Source organism: Salarias fasciatus, chromosome 5, assembly GCF_902148845.1.
Source record: "Salarias fasciatus chromosome 5, fSalaFa1.1, whole genome shotgun sequence".
Classification (NCBI taxonomy): domain Eukaryota; kingdom Metazoa; phylum Chordata; class Actinopteri; order Blenniiformes; family Blenniidae; genus Salarias; species Salarias fasciatus.
The window spans coordinates 36691039-36710535 of record NC_043749.1 but is presented as its reverse complement, the minus strand read 5'-3'; the positions used below and the strand labels follow the sequence as shown (position 1 = coordinate 36710535).

Below are 19497 nucleotides of genomic sequence, written 5' to 3'. Positions count from 1 at the left end.
ATTATTTTTTTTATTAGCGCAATCAGGGACGACTGTAGGCATAGGCGCCCCGTGAGCAGTGAGCACCACTCTGCACTGTGCTGCTCCGACGCCCTGTGTGGGCACACGCTTCACCCCCACCCCCCCTCCGCGCCGCCATACAAGAGGATAGATTCGACTATCAGTCGACTATTGGCAGATTCGGACGAATCAGATTCGACTATGGAAATTCTTAGTCGGGGACACCTCTAGTTCGTAGTCATCCAGGATTTAATTTCTCTGATACAGTCACTGAGTATATTTGATTAGTTTGATCAGGTTTCATAGATAAATACAATTGTGTGTCATCTGCATAACAATTAAAATTGATATCGTGACTTCTAATTATGTTCCCTAAAGGAAGCATATACAACAGAAATAAAATTGGCCCGAGCACGGACCCTTGAGGAACCCCATAACTGACCTGGGAGCACGGTGAGGACTGTTGGTTAACGTGAACAAATTGGTACCTGTTAGATAAATAGGATTTGAACCAGCAGAGGGCTTTTCCTCTGATGCCGACCTCACATTCTAACCTCTGCAGGAGAATATTGTGGTCGATTGTATCAAAAGCTGCACTGAGGTCTAAGAGAACCAGGACTGAGACTAGACCTGCGTCAGCCGCCAATAGCAAGTCATTAGTGACTTTAACTAACGCAGTCTCAGTGCTGTGATAAGCTCTATATCCTGACTGACATTTCTCAAATAAACTATTGTCCTGTAGGTGGCGGCAAAACTGTTTAACCACGACTTTTTCCAGGACTTTTGAAATAAAGTTGGCTAGAATATCAGGATCAAGAGTAGGTTTTTTCAGCAGTGGTTTGATTACTGCGAATTTAAATGACTGTGGCACATAGCCAATTTGACTTTTGTTGTTTTTGTTCACTTTCTATGTTAAGGAAAAACAACAGAAACAAAGAGCAACGGGATAGAAGAGAATTATAAATAAATATTGACATTCTGAAAATGAGGAACTCCCAATATTTACATTAGTGAATTAGTAATTACATTAAAAAAAGGAAAGAGCAGAAGAGAGCAATATATATATAGTAACATATGGCAAGTTATTTTAACAGTTTATTACATTTTAACAGTGCTTCTACCTATTTATGGCGATGTCCCATCAAATATGAAATATAAAGTAAAATACTGGCAGCGGTGGTTGCCAGTATTTTACCTTTCTATTTCTACTATTGTATTTTTTTATGAAAGTACTCAACTGTAAAATGAGAAATGCACTGTATTTTTACAAAGTAACACATTTCATATAATTGAGGTTTATTCAGTGGAGTCAGAAGCTGTGTTTCCATTACACTTCTTCACTAAATAAAAGCAATATTTTCCACATTTCACCAAAGTACCACTGCGATTTGCAGGCGTGTCCATTGAACGGTGTTTTTGCTCGTAAACCGTAAATCTCGTCCTGCGAGACTCCACTTAGAAGAAGACGGAGGTACAAAACATTTTGCATTTTCCTTGCAAAAATCCACATTTCACTGTGGTTTGCAATCAAGGATGGTGGTTATATTCCTCTCTTTGATGGTGTGTAAAAAGATGTCTGTCTCTAAATGCACCATGCTGTCTTTACTTGAACAGAATGGTCATGAACAGGGTTGCCAGATCTGACTCAATGTTTCCATTCCTAGCCCACCTAACTCAATACTTAATTCTTATTTGCATAGTAAAAAACAGGCCATAAGATAGTGGAGAGTATATCCAAGATGGCGGCACGCATAGTCACAGCAGCCCGGAGCTCCTACTTTTGCACTTTGTTGGTGGTGCTGTCTGTTATTTCGCACAGTTTGTGCACGTTTAGGTACAGCAGTAATGAATGGCCTTTTACACCTGGACGGAGATTATCAGCTGTCTGTGGAGATCGTTAGATTTTGTGCATTTCTAGCGGTAATGGAAAAACAGAGAGAGAGAGAGAGAGAGAGAGAGAGAGAGAGAATGACGGTAAGCTTGATGAGAGTGACAACGTGAGGATTAAGTCTATAGCCCTATTCGCATGGGACTAGAAGTACCTAGGGATCTTTGGTGATTTGTAATAATTACTGAGGACGTCTGTGATTTCAGTCCTGTCCCGATGCGCCATGTTGGTAATTTCCAGAGTAGTAATTCCTCAGTTTACCATAATTCACCCAACACTGATGCCAAACACTAGTCCAGTCCCAATCTGCACCTCAGTGATTGGGGGACTTTAATAGTATTTTTTTAAGTGCGCATCATTTTTTCTAGGCTGAATTTATTGCCACACACATGCTTACTAACACATGTTACCAAGTAGTAAATGTGAAGCAAGGTGTGGGGCGGCACGGGCGCAGGGCATGGAGTGCGTGGCGGTAGGGGGCCGGGTGTTAAAACGGGGTTAGAGCCAAGGATATCACCACCATTCTCTCAGATTTCTGGGATGCTTGGATTGTGTGGTGTCCTGGTGGCTGCAGTAAGAATCGTTTCGGAGGATATTGATTTGGAACCAGCAGCTGTCCTAAACTGACGCTCTCCAGCTCCGTGCACCTACAGTGAGTGATTGGCTCGCAAACATGGCTAAAGGTTACATCTGCATTTCCGGTTTTGGGGGTGGGGGAGGTACGGCATATCATATTTAGTCAATAGGGAAACTACACACTTTCATATGCATACAATCAAGTCACCAGTGAGTGGTCTTCCGCAGCTGAAGACAGTCTGTCATTGATGTACTTCATTAAACCTGGTCCCCTTTGTCTGAGGGCCGTGGCAGAGCAGCACGTCGCTCACAGGAAAACGGAGAAAAAAGGTCTTTAATTTTGTGTGTATAATAATGTAATACTACAATATTTTGACCAGAATTTGTCCTGAAATGCTTCTTTTACAGATGTACCCATCCGAGATGGACGCTCTGGTCACTGGTGATCACGGTGAAATGGAGGAAAATCAAAAGTATTTTTAGGGCTTCCGTGGTAATGGGTCTAAAGATCGCTCAATTCTCCACATTAAAAATATATTAAAATAATATTTGGACCAGAATGGGCACCTCCATATGGGATCATATCTGGCTGTAATGTCTGTAAATTCCAGTAAAATGAGTAAAAAGAGTTTCTTGTCTGGTGAGAATGCAATGAAAGAACCACAGACGTCAGGGGGTAAATCAGAAATTACCAGAGGTCCACTGGTAATTCCAGTCCCGTGCAAATAGTACATTCATCTTCCTCTGGACTGTTCGTCCTGATATTTTTGAACGCTGTCTCGTCTCCTGGAACCTTCGTTCTCCTCTCTGGGTTACTGCCAGCAAACTAGAACATGAGCAGAGAATTGGAGAACAAATTTAGGTTAAATGAAATGATAACAAATTGCAAAAGTAACACTAAGGACAATGTAAAATAATTTATAATTTGCATACTAATGATTTTTTTTTTTTTTTTACGAATTTCACTTTATTTTTTACTGCACAAAAAGTCCCCAAACAAATGCACCTCCAGCTCCACAGCGAGATGCATTTCTCAAAACTGTTCATAAAATAGGCTTAATATTAGAGTATGGATAAGACACTGAGCCCATGAGATGAGAGGAGACACGATACCGACTTCACAAGAAAAGACTTTTTAAAAAGTCCTCAATGACAAAATATGACCAGAAAATGGATATCAGCATTACCAGGCCTTTAAGTGATTCAGAGTCAATACTCTGGGAAAAAAAAAAAAAAAAGTTCTTTGGATTTACTTAATTTTAATGTGTACATCGGTCCCACATGATCACATTGTGCTCAACTGACACAATTTTTTCCCTTTCTCCTAACATAATTATATCTTGTCAATCCATAATATTTTAATCACATTTGACTGATGAAATATAATCATGTTGTTTCAACACTATATTTCTTATTTGTAATACCAATCTATTGTGTAATCTGGAAGTGATTTCATTATCTCCAATGTACATGATTTTCAACTGTTACTCTAAATTGATTTCTTCATGGTAATTTTATTCAGAAATACGTTACTTTAATGCAATTTCATTATGTCTCCCTGTTCAACCCAAGTCTGTCAATATAACTTGATTTGCTAACTATGCAAATGTAATGTAGATATTCTGTATCAATGTGTGTGAATAAATGTTGATTTGCATTTAAAAACACAGAAATGAGTCATAGTTCATCAATAACATGTTCTTATATTGAAATATTAAGAGATGTTCTTTCCCCACAACAACAAAAATACAATTGGCATAAGCTGATTACACAAAATCAATATTCGGAATCGATAGCAGAGGATTCATAAAAGTGCATGACAGTGCAAACCACAACTTTTTTTCCACATTTTGATTAAAAACAAAACTTACTTCTCTGTAAAACGCAGTGTATGCACAATCACAACAATTTTGCACCATAAACAGCTGTGCCAATGTGTGCATCAGTAAGAACATTATAAAAACAATAACAGCCGAGACATTTTCAAAACTGGAATAAAACTGTAGGAACATAGTGCAAAGATTGCCAACAACATTAAGAACAGCAAGACATTTATAAAAATAGAACAAATTTGTAGGAACATAGTAAAACATTGTCATCATTTCAAATACAAAATGGTAAGTAACCACAAAGTGCATACCCAAAAACAAATACAAAAGAATAACTGCTACAAACTAAGCAAATTAGATTTCCACTAGAATATAAAGACTGCATTATCAAGTATTAACAGTATTTTCAGTGTAGATTTACAAACAAAAAAGTAATCAAAACTCAATCCTGCATTAATAGTTATCCTTGAAAATTTACAAATGGATCAAAGCAGCAAATAAAATTCTGCAGGTTTTTAAAGTGAGCTCACAGGAGCAAAGAAAAATAGGTGCAAACACCATAAATTGTCTTTGTAAATAGAGCAGTGCCTACGCATTCAATGAAAGTCTGTTTTTCAGAGCGAGAGCTCTGTTGGAAAGTTTTCCTGCGTGCATTTCCTTGAAAATCTTTTGGATTGCCTCAAACGTATAGCAGAGGTCAGCAGGGTAGTCAAGGTTCAATGCATACATCAGTCCGAATAGCATAGCAACAGCTAATGCTACATTATGAGTTTTTGCAGCACCTTGATGCCTTCTAGGACAGTTCCAATGTCCTCTGGTTCATCACTTCGAGCATGTTCTTTAAGAACATAAATCCCAACAGCTGTGTCTTCAATGGCCTCGTTGATGGCGTCTTCATCCATGCCCTACACAAAATAAAGGTAAATAAAGGGTGAACAAGCTAATTTGACCTATTAACCAAGACCTAAAAGGGCAGAGGTGTCCAGTTCTGGTCCTTGAGGGAAGCCTTCCTGCATGTTTTAGGTCCGTCCCAGCTTCCTCAATCTAATGACAATGTCATACATTTACATGCCGCCAATAACTCTTTTCAAACCCTTTTCAAACTCAAATGTTGGCAATAACCCAATAGCACGTGGCCATGTAAACACCCGCCAAAACCCGGAAAAGCTCATCTTCGAGATTTGTAAAACCCGATAAAGACCGCTGGGTTACTCCTTTTCAAACTCAAAAGTGCCGCCATGTAAACAGATATCGAGTTAAGGGACATTGTTTTTGGTTCTGTGCATGCTCCCATCCGTAATGAATCATGGTCTTTTGAGTCCAGCAACGAGTAGGCGCGAAACTCACCACACTTTTGTCTCTGTGAGGCTCCTGTAACGCACGATATGAACTGTTATTCTGAGCGCGCACGTCGCACATGCTTCCTTCTGAAAGTTGGCGATTTGTATGGCCAGCAGAAAAATCCTGTACAACAGAACAACCGTTCTGTCTGCGTTCCGTCTGCAGAACAGAGTCACCGCAGCAGTCTGCCTCTGCAGGCCAGTGGAGGAGGTTGCCAGATCTGTCGATATAGCCAGTAAAAAAATATGAAACTCGTAGAAAGCAGCCCAAACCTCCATCTCGGTTGAAAATGCACGTTGAAACCGTATTTGTATGATTAAAAAAAAAACACGTCATAAACATAATCATTTAATCAGCCTGTCCAACGTGTTCAAAAAAGAAGCTTGCTTTGGCGGAAACTCCACCCAATCTGGCAACACAAAGCCGCTCTGGTCAGAGCCGTTTTGAGAACAGCATGACGTGCGCCGTGGTTTGGAAAGGGAGATCCTGACTGAATGCGCTGAATTGTAAACGGGGTAACTCTCTGTTAAAGCATGTAAACGGGGTTTTCCTAATGTTTCAGAAACCCAGATATTGACCTGAACCCGAATTTTAGCTGCATGTAAACGTAGTCACTACAGATGCTAGTAAAAAACTAAAGCTCACTGAGTCCCTCATTGCAACCAGGTGTACTGCACCTGGGAGAAACCTAAAATATGCAGGCCCCCAGCCCACCAGCACCAAATTCCCATCCCTAAAGTTTTCTGACAGGTGGATAGTCACTCTCCTACGACCCCTTGTGGGCGAATGGAAGAACAGTCCCACACTACATTGAAATGTTGTGTGGGACACAATGTGCAGTGATACTAACCCCCCCCCCCCCCCCCCCCCACCCCCCCCCCCCACCCCCACCCCCCCCCCACCACCACCACCACCACCACTACAACCAACAAAGCTCGAGACACTTGTCTAGGGTCATAAATGAGCCAGGGCCAGTCCTGTCTGCTATCAGGAAAGAATAAATTATGATCAAATTGGCCAGTGAAGCTGTGCAGTGACCAACATCAATTAATCACTTAAGCCCAAGTTATCAAGATGGAGAGTAAGACAGGAGTGGAAGATGAAGAAAAAAATCAAAAACTGTACATACCACATATTCCTGTATGAGGTTTTCTGGATCTTCACCCATGTAGACACGGACTCCCTTGATGATACATTCTCGTCCAGCATCTACATCATCACACTGGAAAACAGTTTCTTGATTAGTGCTCTAATTCAGTTTTGATTCCTGCATTTTTTAAGTCAATATAGTATTTGCAGCTGACGTCACACACCCGGCCCTGCAATGCATGCTGGGTAGTCGCCGCCATGTTGGAGTGAAAACAAACATTCAGGCGTATGACGCTCTTTCACTATTCCAGAGGATTATTTCCCTAATTTTGGTCAGAGGAGCGCGAGTAGATGGAAAATGACCACAAAACGGTAAGGACATAAAACATGTGTTTGGTGTGAACAGCTTTGAGATTTGGTGAAGAAGTGTGTGAGAAACATGATCTGAGGTGCTGCTGTGAAATGTGAAGCTGGGTTCTGGTTTGTTTTGCCGCTGACGGGAGGCGGTCGGATCAGAGAAGATTCTGCCTGCTGTCTCTTAAAGGTTGTATCGAAGACTTTTATTACTAACAAAAATGAATTAAAGCTAAAAAATGGCGTTACTAAGCTGTAGCAGCCTTGTTTTTATCGTGATCAAAAAAAAGAAAATAAACAATCAACTCTGGAGGTTGTAAAACCAACATTACTTTAGCCAATCAATAAGGAGGTAGCCTCGTTATCTATTGGGTTTCTAACGTGTCAATCAACCTCTCTACATTTGTAGCGTAGCTGTCATGCTCCTACGCACTCTTCGTCCCCCCTCCCCCACGCGCTCCACCCCCCTCCCCCCATGCCAGGCTCTGCTGCCGCTATCAACACCTTTTCACCTGCAGACTTGAGACAGTTTTTCTTAATCACAGCTGCAATGTGCTGCCATTTGGAGAAAATGTATGTTTTAATCTTAAAACAAGACTTGTAAGAAAAAGTCTGGAGAGTGAGAGGAGGAGGGGGGGTTGTTTAGCCTGCAGGCTGCAGCCACACAGATCAGCTGTGAGCTCCGAGTCTGCTCCAGTCCTGCAGCTCCACTCAAACCTCCCCGTCCTCCTCTGATCCCCCGAGACCAGGGACGGCTCAGGGACAGGGTTTGGCACAAGTGCAGGATTTTACTCATATTCGCTGTGTTTTGTGTTGTTCAAAAGGACACGTTGGTAGCTATGTGTTAGCGCTGTGATGCTAAGTTGCTACATGCTACTTTCTGCATAAGGAGGAGGCGTTCCTCCGGAGAGAGGAGTGGAGGAGGGGTGTGGGTCACGCATGCGCAGCATTTCAAAAAGGACTAACTGTCACTGGATTTCTCTCTCCATGGAAAATCCTCTATACAACCTTTAAAGTGTAGATTTTCTAGTTTCACATGAGACCCAGCATTTTGGAGCAGATGGTTCTGGTTCTGGAGCATTTTGTGTCTGGAGGTTCGGGTGAGGGGAGCGTGTCGAATTGTTGCATCTGGATTTTAAAGTTGTTATAAAACAAACACTGGGTCATCAAAGTGCAGCTGCAGCGTTCAGTTAGTGAGATTAATGATGCGTTCACACCGGACGCGTTGCAAGCGTCACGGCGTTGCTTTTACATTCAAAGTCTCTGGTGGACGAGCTTCAACGGACCTAACGCGCATCAGGCGCTTTTCGAGCGGCGCTTTTCGAGCGGCGCTTTCCGAGCGTTTTGAGCGTTGGCGACACGCGTCACGCGTTGCAGGCATCAATGCCTGAAGTTGGTTAAATTGAACTTTGGAAGCATCAACGCGCGCGTCATCCAATCACAGTCGAGCACTCTGAGCGCTGACGCGGGCCAGAAGCTCGTCAAACTGGGCCCGGGAGAGGCGGAGGCTCACCGGCGGGCCCGCCGCTGGGGTGGCGCGCCGCACCGGGCGGTCGACTCGGTGCGACGCCCGGAGCGGGCCCGCTCCGTAGGACCGCTGGGTGAGACCGCGCGTCTCGGTCCTGCTGCGGGTCGCCGGGCAGCCGGTCGGAGAGGCGGGGGCGGCCGACGGTGTGATCCGCGTCGCCCGACGCCAAAGCCCGACCGGGCCTGGAGGGCTGCTGGGTCGGGGGAACAGCGGGCGGGGGGCCCCGTGGCGGGTCCAGGGTTCGTGTGTGCTCTGCTTCTCTGATACCTCCTGCTGGAGCCGCTCACTGCGGCTGGCTCACATTTCGCCGAATTCGTCTGAACAAAATCATAAACAGCTGGTATTCAGACAAACAAACGACACAATCGGGCTCTAAACCACCACTTTGTCGCCTACTTTAAAACAAATCGATAAAGTTATACATTTGAAGAGTTTAGAGCTAAAATGATTTCTGCACCGATCCCGCCATTGTCAACATGAAGACAGGACACAAGCTCCTCCCACTCCCGCCAGTGAGCTGCCGCGCGTCGCACGCGTTGCAAGCGTCGTGTGTAATTTGAACACGTGTCGAATTCCACACTTTACACGCATCAACTTTGAGGCGTCAGTGACGCCCGTGACGCTTGCAACACGTCCGGTGTGAACGCACCATAAGGCCTCTGGTTTGAAACACAATTGAAAGAAATCATCCTCACAGCATTTGAGGCCCCATCCACACGAAGACGAATCCAGGCCAAAACGCAAAAATATTTGATCAATTCACCCTGTCATCCACACGAATTCAGCATTCCGTGGATCTGAAACTGAACATTTTTTAAACCAGGGCCCTGGGTGAACAGATCCCAAAACTGTTGAATCCATGGCTCCGTAATTACTCCTATTGTGGAGCGTTTCCTGATTCGCTGCATCGTCGCGCTACGTTGTAATAAATACGCAGAACACTGTAAACAACAATAACAATAGTGCTGTGCAGTGTAGCAGACGTCCTGCTGAAGACCGCCAGCCTTTTGCTGCTTTTACAGCAAAATACTGCACTCCGTCAGCACCACCGGATACAACAAACAACATGGTGAACGCCATGCTTCATGTATTTTTTTTTTTTTTTTTACTGTAAATATACACGTACATGGCAAACATTATGCCGGGGTGCACACAATAAGCGATCAGTTTCTTTCAAACACTTTAAATTTCTCACAGATACTGATAGTTTTTACAGCCTTTTTGTTTTCAGAGTCTTTTAACATTTTTATATAAGAGAGTACAACATTTTTGAAGTGGGTAAATGACGGCTTCTGCCTGCTATATTTTCATTTATGAATAAAGAATTTTGATTTTAGGATTAGTAAATTGATGGTAAAAAATCCATCCTTTTCCTGTTTTCTGAAGAAAAAAAAAACACATTTCCCCACCTTAAAGTCCTTGTATACATTATTGATTACAAAGCGACAGAAATCCTTCCAAAAGATCTTGGAGTCATCACGTCCAAAAGGGGTGCTGAGTTGTTTCAGGGTGATTTCTGCAGAAAGAACAGTTCACATTAACGTCCCTTTTATATTTTGCCATGAAGTGGTGAGCAGGATGCTTCATGTAATGTTGGATCGACCACCAAAAAGATCACAAAGGGCTAATCGGTGGAGGTGCTATGATATTGATATGATGGAAAAAAAAAAAAAAAAAAAAAAAAAAGCTGTGACATTGCCATGTATTTCCAGCAGTTGTCAATGAAGCGCCACCTAACAGCCTGGCATGTTATTGCAACGTTTCAGCCGTTTTGAAAACAGTCATGTGGACGGTCATAAATATTGAATCAACTCCATCTTTACGGTCAAACGTTTTTCGAACTATGAGCGTTTTGGCTTCGTGTGGATGGGGCCTTAGTCACTTTTTGCACTGGTTGAAGTGGAGCAGACAGCTAGACCCGGAACTGGGTCTGTCGGGCCGAACCGGTTAAATGATTCCATGATGAACAAGTCCATTCTGGCTGGAGTTTAACTCTGACATGTAAGTTACCAGATCTACTGTGGACTTTACCAGAACGTTGTCCATGTTGTCCCAGAGCTCCACAAAGCAAGAAACAAAATACTTGTATGAATCCAGGCTCCTGTACGCCTTCATCGCTGCTTTTGTGCACGCTGAAGAACTGTGGATTAGACAACAGTAAATGGCGTTCTCCAGATCGGGGGGTTCTTGAGTCTCAGCCGTGCATATGGCTCCTGCTGTAGCCTGAAATCTGTAGTTTCTCCCGGTATTAGTCTTTGTGTGTTACATCCAGATTGTCCACTTGATCTGACAACACAGCAACATCCCTACTCTCCTGATCAGTCAACATTTTCAACGTTAAAGAACACAAACACGAGCTACTCTCTATGAATGAATGTATCACTGGTTGCTTTCACTCCAACATGGCGGCGGTCCTCCGGTTGCCAGCTCCCGGGTCACGTGACTGCAGATACTCTATGGTTTGTTGTTTTTATATCTATTAAGACAATATCACTTCAGGGTTTCTACAATATTACAAGCCTTGCTGTGAGCACCAAAACATGAAGGAGATTGGCAGTGAACAGAAAAGATGGTTGACAATACATGAAGCTAAACAAGTAAATGGAAAAAGGTTGAAACAAAAAAATATGCACAAATAGTGTAAGAAGTGAAAAACAAGGGCAGTCATGGTCTCCATAGATTTTGCATTCACATCTTGATTGATTGATTGATTGATTGATTGATTGATTGATTGATTGATTGATTGGCTTTATTTCAAAAACATGCATCCCATTATGGATCTACAAGAGTACAAACAAAACACAAGATTCGAAAAGGAGTAGGAAGAAGTAAAAACTTCTATGAATCCTACCCCTTTGTCCACTACAAAATCATCAGCATGAATCAGACAAAAAAAAATCACAACATTTCAAAATTATAATAATAATAATAATAATACATTTTATTTGTAATGCGCTTTACATTTCAAAAGAAATCTCAAAGTGCTACAGAACAAGATTAAAAACACTTCTGAAGGCAGAAATACAAAGATCAGAAAAAAAAAAAAAAAAGTTAAACATAACATATTAAACATATTAAAACTTCAAGTCAAGACCAAGATGGAGAAGACAGTGGATCTAATAGGCCTTTTGAAACAATAATGTCTTTAGGCCTTTTTTAAGGTTTCCACACTTAGTGGGGCCCTCAGCGTCTCAGGGAGAGCATTCCACAGCCGAGGGGCCACTGCCTGGAAGGCCCCGTCTCCCATGGTGGAGAGTTTAGTCCTGGGTTGTTGGAGGCAGTAGGTGGAAGAGGAGGAGGAGCGGAGACTTCGTGTGGCGGTATGGGGTGTAAGTAGTTCGCGGAGGTAGGACGGGGCAGTTCCATGTAGGCACTGGTGAGTGAGGAGGCAGACTTTGTAGTGGATTCTGTATTTGATTGGCAGCCAGTGGAGAGTTTTGAGTATCGGCGTGATATGATCGAATTTGCACCTCCTTGTCAAGATCCGGGCAGCACAGTTCTGAATGTGCTGCAGCTTTTGCAGATTCTTGCCAGGGATCCCGACGAGGAGGGCATTGCAGTAATCCAGCCTGGAGGAGATGAAGGCATGGACCAGCCTCTCAGCGTCTGGTTGGGAGAGGGAGGGGCGGAGTTTGGCGATGTTTTTGAGGTGGAAGAAAGAGATTTTACAGAGGTGGTTTATGTGGGTTTCAAGAGTGAGCTGAGGGTCAAAGATGACTCCAAGATTTTTAACAGAGGATGACAGGGAAATGTTATGACCAAAAATGGGAATACTGCTGAAGGGGAGGGACCGAGTTTGATGTGTGGTACCAACCAAGATGGCTTCTGTTTTGTTGCTGTTTAATTGAAGAAAGTTTTCAGACATCCATGCCCTTATCTCCTCCAGGCAAACACAGAGAGCTGGTGGTAGAGCTGAGGGGAGTGCGGAGTCCATTTTTATGTATAATTGAGTGTCGTCGGCGTAGCAGTGAAATGAGACGTTATGTTTTTGAATGATATGACCAAGGGGAAGCATGTATATGGAAAAGAGGGTTGGACCGAGAACTGAACCTTGTGGTACACCACAGCTTACAGAATGGGGGAAAGACTTGGATTTGCCGAGTTGCACATATTCTATTCTGTCCGTGAGGTAGGATTGGAACCATTTGAAAGTGGTTCCAGTGATATCGATCACTGACTGGAGGCGATGGAGCAGAATGGCGTGATCAACGGTATCGAAGGCAGCTGACAAGTCCAGTAACAGGAGGAGGGATGGTGAGCCCTGGTCTGCAGCCATGAGTAGATCGTTCATGACGCGGACCAGAGCTGTCTCTGTGCTGTGTGCAGATCGGAAACCAGATTGAAATTTTTCATATAAGTGATGGCTATGAAGATGGGAATGTAGTTGGGCTGCAACCACCTTTTCTAGTTCTTTGGAGAGGAAAGGTAAATTTGAAATAGGCCTGTAGTGAGCAAGGATTTCGGGGTTGAGAGAGGGCTTTTTCAGATGGGGGCGGATGACTGCTGTTTTGAGAGCTGGAGGGACCTGACCGGACTGGAGAGACTGGTTAATGATTTCTGTGATTAGTGGACTAATGGCCGCAATGTTGGATTTCAGTAGGGAGGTAGGCAAGGGGTCCAGAGGGCATGTGGAGGGTTTCATGTTTTTTATGATCCTCTCCAACTCTGAATGAGTGATGTTTGAGAAAATGGCGAATGAGTGTAGTGGCATAGGGAGAGTGGTATCAGAGAGGGGTGAGGCTGTAGTAGGGATGTTAGACCGGATTGAGGCTACCTTATTGGTGAAGAAGTCCATGAATCTGTTGCACTGATCGGTGCTGACATCAGTGTGTGTGTGAGAGGGAGGTTTGATCAGTGAATTGATTGTTGAGAACAACTGTTTAGAGTTACTGGTGCTGTTTGAGATTTTATAAGAGAGATATTGAGACCTGGCTGTGTTTAGTGCTCTAGAATATGATTGTTGATGCTCGCGGTAGGCCTGTTTATGCACATGTAAACCACTGGAGACATCTTCGTTCCAGGGCACGGCCAGCTGTTTTCATTTTGCGCAGCTCTGGGGTGTACCATGGGGCGGATCAGGAGAAAGTAACTGTTTTAGTCTTTAGGGGTGCATGTGACTCAAGGATGTTATGAAGATTTAAGTTATAGTGGTCAACAGAACCATTAACTGATGGGAACTGCGTGACTGGTGAGATTTCCTGTATGTCGTGGTTGAAGAGTGTCGTGTCTATTTCTTTTATGTTTCTGAACTGGATTTGCCGTCTTGTTTTTGGGTGGGAACCTGCTAGGGGCAGTTCCAGAGAGATGGCCTTATGGTCTGACATTCCCAAAAGACACCGGTCAATAATTTGAACATAATTTGCTATCACCTGATTTGTAAAGTGGGATGACTTTGGCCATCTTCATTTTCTGTGGAAAAACTCCAGTAGTATCTTTACAAATGCAAGTCAACTATGATACTCCACAATGTCCACAACTTTATCACAATTTCAATAAAAAAATTTAAAGTTGTTTTTTTTTTTTTTTTTAGTGTTTTCAGGTTTTACATGACTGTGGTACACCTGTTTTACTTACATAAACCATTTGAGCATTGATTTCTTTGAGCCTCTCCCCAACCTGTCCTCCTCTCTTTTGGAACAGTCTTGTCAGCTTGTCACAGTGTAGATTCAGCTGAGACATGAACTTGGACTGAAATGGGACAGTGGTGATTCTCTTGAATTCAGCGTTGATCTGAAAACAAATAAAAAATACAAAAGATTCAGGTTAAAATGGTGAACATTAGGGAGAAAACCACCATCACACATACACCACACCAGTATAGTATTGTTGGGGGGTGGGGGGAGGGGGGGAATATGGCTCACCTCGCTGACTTCAAAAAGAGCAGGCCACCTTGCCTTGAAACTCTCCAACATGGATGCATCATGCACAACTTCATGCCTTCTGAGTGCAAAAGTCTTCTCCATCTTCACTTTCACAGTTTCTCTGTTGTTCCTCTTCTTTACATCCGATAGTAAAGCTGTCTGCACAGCGTCCAGACTCTCCTCAGTTTCTGCAGATGGGTATGTTGGGCAGACATTCATTTCGGCTCTCTTAGCCTTTTTGACACCAAAGGCCGCACTTTGCCTTTCTGCAGGTTTGTTTTTCAGAGAATTCACTCTGACCTCTGAGCAGGCAAGCTTTCATAGGTGTGTACGGTAGTTCGATAGTTTATATTTTGAACTGGTTTTCCTTCCACCGCATCCAGTGTCAGACGCCCTCTCAGTTAAACATGGATGTGTCTTGATAAGACTCTGTGCTACCTGTTCCATCTCTTTATCAGTAACATAGACTTTATAGTGCACAATTTCCTGCACTAAACCTTCCAGGATGGTTGACTTCAACTTGGGATCTGGCAAAAGTCTTGTGCCGTCTCTCAAATAAGCTAAATTTGCCAGTGTAAGTTTTAATTCTGCATCGTAGGAGAACTTAGGCACATGAAACATGAGCTGGATGACAACACTATTTTAATATCATTTGTATGTAAGTTTACAAACACCACTGATGTGTTGCATAATATTTTTGGAAGGACCGTCATTTTGATGAAGTTAATTCTGCCAAGGAATGATAAGGGGAGATTTCTCCATCTAATTAGTATTTTTTCAACATTTTTAATTAAAGGGTTAACATTTTCTGTATATAATGGATTAATTTTGGTGGTGACTCAGTGTCAGATGTCAGAAAATAAGGGATTGACTTCACAGTAATGAGGTTGACGTCTCTAGCAGATATCACCCGATGTTTGTCAAATAGCCAGTCTTTTGAACGGCTCTTTCAGACGAACGGCCCTTCATGAGCCGGCTCGTTACACTCCAACAGAGCCGTTACACTGCGAGTGAGTCGTCGTACTCCGACTGAGCAGTTTCATGTCAGCTGGACGGGACAGCCCCGTGAGGCAGCCTTGATAATTGTTCCTTTAAGATGTATCATATAAGGTGCAGTCATGAAGATTTGGTGTCTGTTCTGAGTCTGAAATTAGAGGATATTGTTCACATCCAAAGTTTACATTTTTCAGACAAGAACAGGAATATGTTGAGTCATTGAAATACTTGTTTGTAACCAGCAGAGGTCAGTAGAAGCTCTTAACTGAAGTGTGTCTGTGTGTGTGTGTGTGTGTGTGTGTGTGTGTGTGTGTGTGTGTGTGTGTGTGTGTGTGTGTGTGTGTGTGTGTGTGTGTGTGTGTGTGTGTGTGTGTCCACTGACAGGTACCTTTGGGCCATTGGAAAGAACGTCTGGAAGAGGTGGAAGAAGAGGTTTTTTGTGCTGGTTCAGGTAAACAAATAAATCATTTAAAGGTATTTAAATATTGACTGTTGTGTGTTGTACTTCGGGAGTCACAGAGAAGTTTGGTTTTATTGATGTGCAGGACTGTGTAAAGGATTTATGTAGGTGGGGCCAACTTATGCAGCAGGTAACACAGAGAATTTCAGCTGGTGTAGCAGAGGGCACTCATTTCCAAATAACTGGTCAAAATCTCAACAACAAATAATATTGGTATTAATATGAAAAGAGCATCCTAGCCAGACAGTGTGGTCCTCCATCAAGGATCCATCAGATTTACTGATCATCTATTCGGTCTTCTGAGGATCTATGTAATGTACTGATAACCTCTTTGGTCTACGAGGTGAAGTGTCCCTCCACTGTGAGGGTCTCTGAGGTCCACTGTGGCTCCGTGGAACCCTCCTCTGGTGGGTTCCACCTGCTGGTAGTCCACCTTTGGTCTACAGGCTATTTGTAGGACACTCTTAATCAAGCTGAGTGTTTTCAGGTTTCACTGTGGTTAAACATGGAGGGGTCATCTAGGCAGAAGGTCTGGGGTCTGGAATAAGTACTGGTCTTTTTTCTGTCAAGCCACTTTGGATCTTTCTTTGACATGTTTTGTATTTCGAAGTCTCACTGAGTAAAAGTGAAACTGAAGAGTCACCAAAGAGAGAAACTCTTCAGAAGCATACTTCATAGACCAGTTCAGCAGGTTTCTAACCAGATCTTCAAAACACAATAACTAAGAAGAACTTTGCACGTTCTGTTTCCCTTCAAAATATCAGCCGACTGAAATGGTCACTCATTTCGCCTGAGGTCAATCCAGGCACCAGAGGATTTTATTTAACTTCAGAGATAGAAAGGAGCATGTAAATACACAGATTTTCTTTTCCCCATCAGTTCTCTGTGTTTTTATTTGATGCTAAACTTTCCTTACTCAGTCATTTTAAGGTAAGTATGGTTTCCAGCTTTTCATTAGAATAAATTACAGAGCTAATAATTATTGTTTAAATGAAGCATCATCATTTTCTCTGCGATGTTTCCAATTTACAGACATGTTGAACGCAGTTCCACTGTGTCAGGGGCCAAAGGTCAAAGTCAGGAGGCTCTTATCCTTACTTTTACCATCAAAAGAGAAATTTAAGGAGGTCAGATGTCTACTGCGTCAGACTGAAATGAAAGCTGATGCCCAGAATCTGGTAGAATTCCTTTTGAATGTTCTTTCCTTAAACTCACCCAGTTTGTCTCATTCATTGACTTCATTGTTCGTTTAGCACAAGTCTTGTGCTAACTTTCCTCTTCCTCCCATTACTTTCAACAGTTGTCACAGTAAGGGGTGAAGTACATTCACTTGATTTTGGAAAGTTCCTCTTATTCTTACTCAGAAATTGTGAGCACAAATTGTTTACACACTTTTTTTTTAAGTAAATCTTATTAGTCCTTTTTTTTTCCCTCTGTCATTCATTGAACCCTTGCAAGGTTGCCTCTGTTGCTGTGAACCTCCCCCAGTGATTCTTCCTCTCTGAACCTCTGACCTGCTGGGTGGCGTCGGGGTCTCCCTGAAGCTCCCACAGGAGGGCTTGGTTTGGCAGGAGCAGCTCCACCGGCAGCTCCACCAGCCACGTGTTGTGCGAGCTGCAAGAAAGTGAGATGCAGCCAAGCTGTCTTCTCTCGGCTGTCACGGGGATGATGAGGAGGCCAAGCAGGCTTTTGTCAGGAGACGGGGCGGAGGGGTGGTGGAGGAGGGGGAGGCGGCGAGAGCGGCCATTTCCTGGTGGCTGCGTGGGGAGGTGGGCGCATCAGGCGCAGGCGAGAGGGGGTGGGGTGCTGTCTCTGGCGCTGCGTTGGGGAGGATATGTCTCAGAGCTACAAGTTGACAGGGGATTGACAAAGTGGAGTGAACACTAGCCAGCCTAACACTCGCAGCTAAAAAAGCCTGAGCGCCGCCAACTCCGAGACTTGCACCCGCTCACAGCTAAATATATAGCAAGTGACAAACACTGGTCAATAATGTGTGTGTGTGTGTGTGTGTGTGGGTGCGGGTGCGGGTGTGTGCGTCCGTGCATGCGTGTGTATGTGTGTTTGTGTAGTATCAGTGTGTGTTTTGCTGGATGCACTCTGTTGTTGCCTTTTAGAATTTTCTGAATGATTTTCTTGATTTCTGTGATTTCTTCTCCTGCAATTTTTTTACTTTCAACACACTTTAATCTCTGAATGTTTGGTTAAGGTTTACAGCAGATTAGTGGTCGACTTTTTCTTAAACACTGGCTGAGAAGCTAATCCACAGCATATGCAAACAAGAAATAATATACAATAGTGGATTTTTCCTCTTCTAGCTCCACTTCCCTCAGGATTATCATTAATTTAATTGTGGATCACAGTTGTGTGGTTGTGGTGTTTTTTAGTTTAGCTTTAAATTTTTTAGTCCAAAAATTTTTTTTTTTCTTTTAAAATATTCAGTATTTTCAATAATGCCTTACAAGTAAGGCATAGTTGCAATCCAGTTACTTTTTCAAGTAACAAGTAAAGTAAGCATAACAATTGCAAATAGATTTATTTCTTTCTCCCATCAAATTCAAATATAATATGTTGATGTTGATCTACGAGCTATTAAAATTTGGTACAGCTTGGAGATGGTATGGGCTTGAGAGATCAAATTAATTTGCTGAATTTTGAATTTTCTGGGTTTTGTAGTTTTGAACTTACACACTGTCTTAATTGTAGCTCTTTAAAAAAGATATTGATTTCAAGTTATATTTATCTGACCTGTTTGAAAACTTGACAAAGTTATCTTGCAGTTGTTCCTTCCCGAATCCAATCTTTAAATCTTGAGTCGATTTGATTGGGTTTGAATTCTGAACCAGAGGCCACCTATCTAAAGTCTGGACGTTGCTTCACATGTCCTTGTGGGTGTGCGTTACGCATAGATCCCTGTGACGTTAAAATCGTCAGGAATTCCTGTCCACTAGGGTCCGCGCGCAGCCCGAATTTTGTGACCATTTGTCCACTTTGTAAGATCCTCTTTTATCTTTTCATTAATACCCTCAAAATGTTTCTTGTACCGGTTGTCAGGAAAGTCTGTCAGACAAACACCCAAATATTGCACAGCTTTCATAGGCCAATCAGAAGCCAATTTCTCACTAATCTCTGTTGAAGGACTGTAATTGAAAGGCATAATTTGTCTTTTACCAATATTTAATTTATACCTTGCCAATTGTTTTTAGAATATCTAGGTGATAAGATGGATTGATCTGGATTGGGGAGGTATAACAAAATGTTGCCTACACACACTAAAAAATGTTGAGTTATTTTGGTAACCCAATTTATGTGTTGCTAGTGTTGCCAGTTGCTAGTTAAATTTGTTGGTTATTTCTATAAAGAGGAACCCATTTTCTGGGTTATAGGGCAATTATTTTAACCCAATTTCTGGGTTTTCAAGGTTATGTACCATTTTTGGGTTGTTTTTCAGAGGATAACTCATTTTTGGGTTAGGGGCTTGTTTTTTTTTTTTTTTTTTAAATTAAAACGCTTTTTTTTTCTTGATGGGGTGTATTATGGAGTAATCTCATTAAAGGTGCATTAAGGAGTTTTTCAAC

The 19497-nt window shown here is 42.6% G+C and overlaps 1 protein-coding gene across 1 annotated transcript in view; it reads left to right on the top strand.

Annotated features, from left to right (window-relative positions):
* The window catches only part of LOC115388277 (calcium-dependent secretion activator 1-like), a 374835-nt gene that overhangs the window by 150477 nt on the left and 204861 nt on the right, over positions 1-19497 (top strand). The window contains 1 exon segment of the mRNA XM_030091341.1: positions 15847-15913. Coding sequence (XP_029947201.1) covers positions 15847-15913 — 67 coding nt within the window.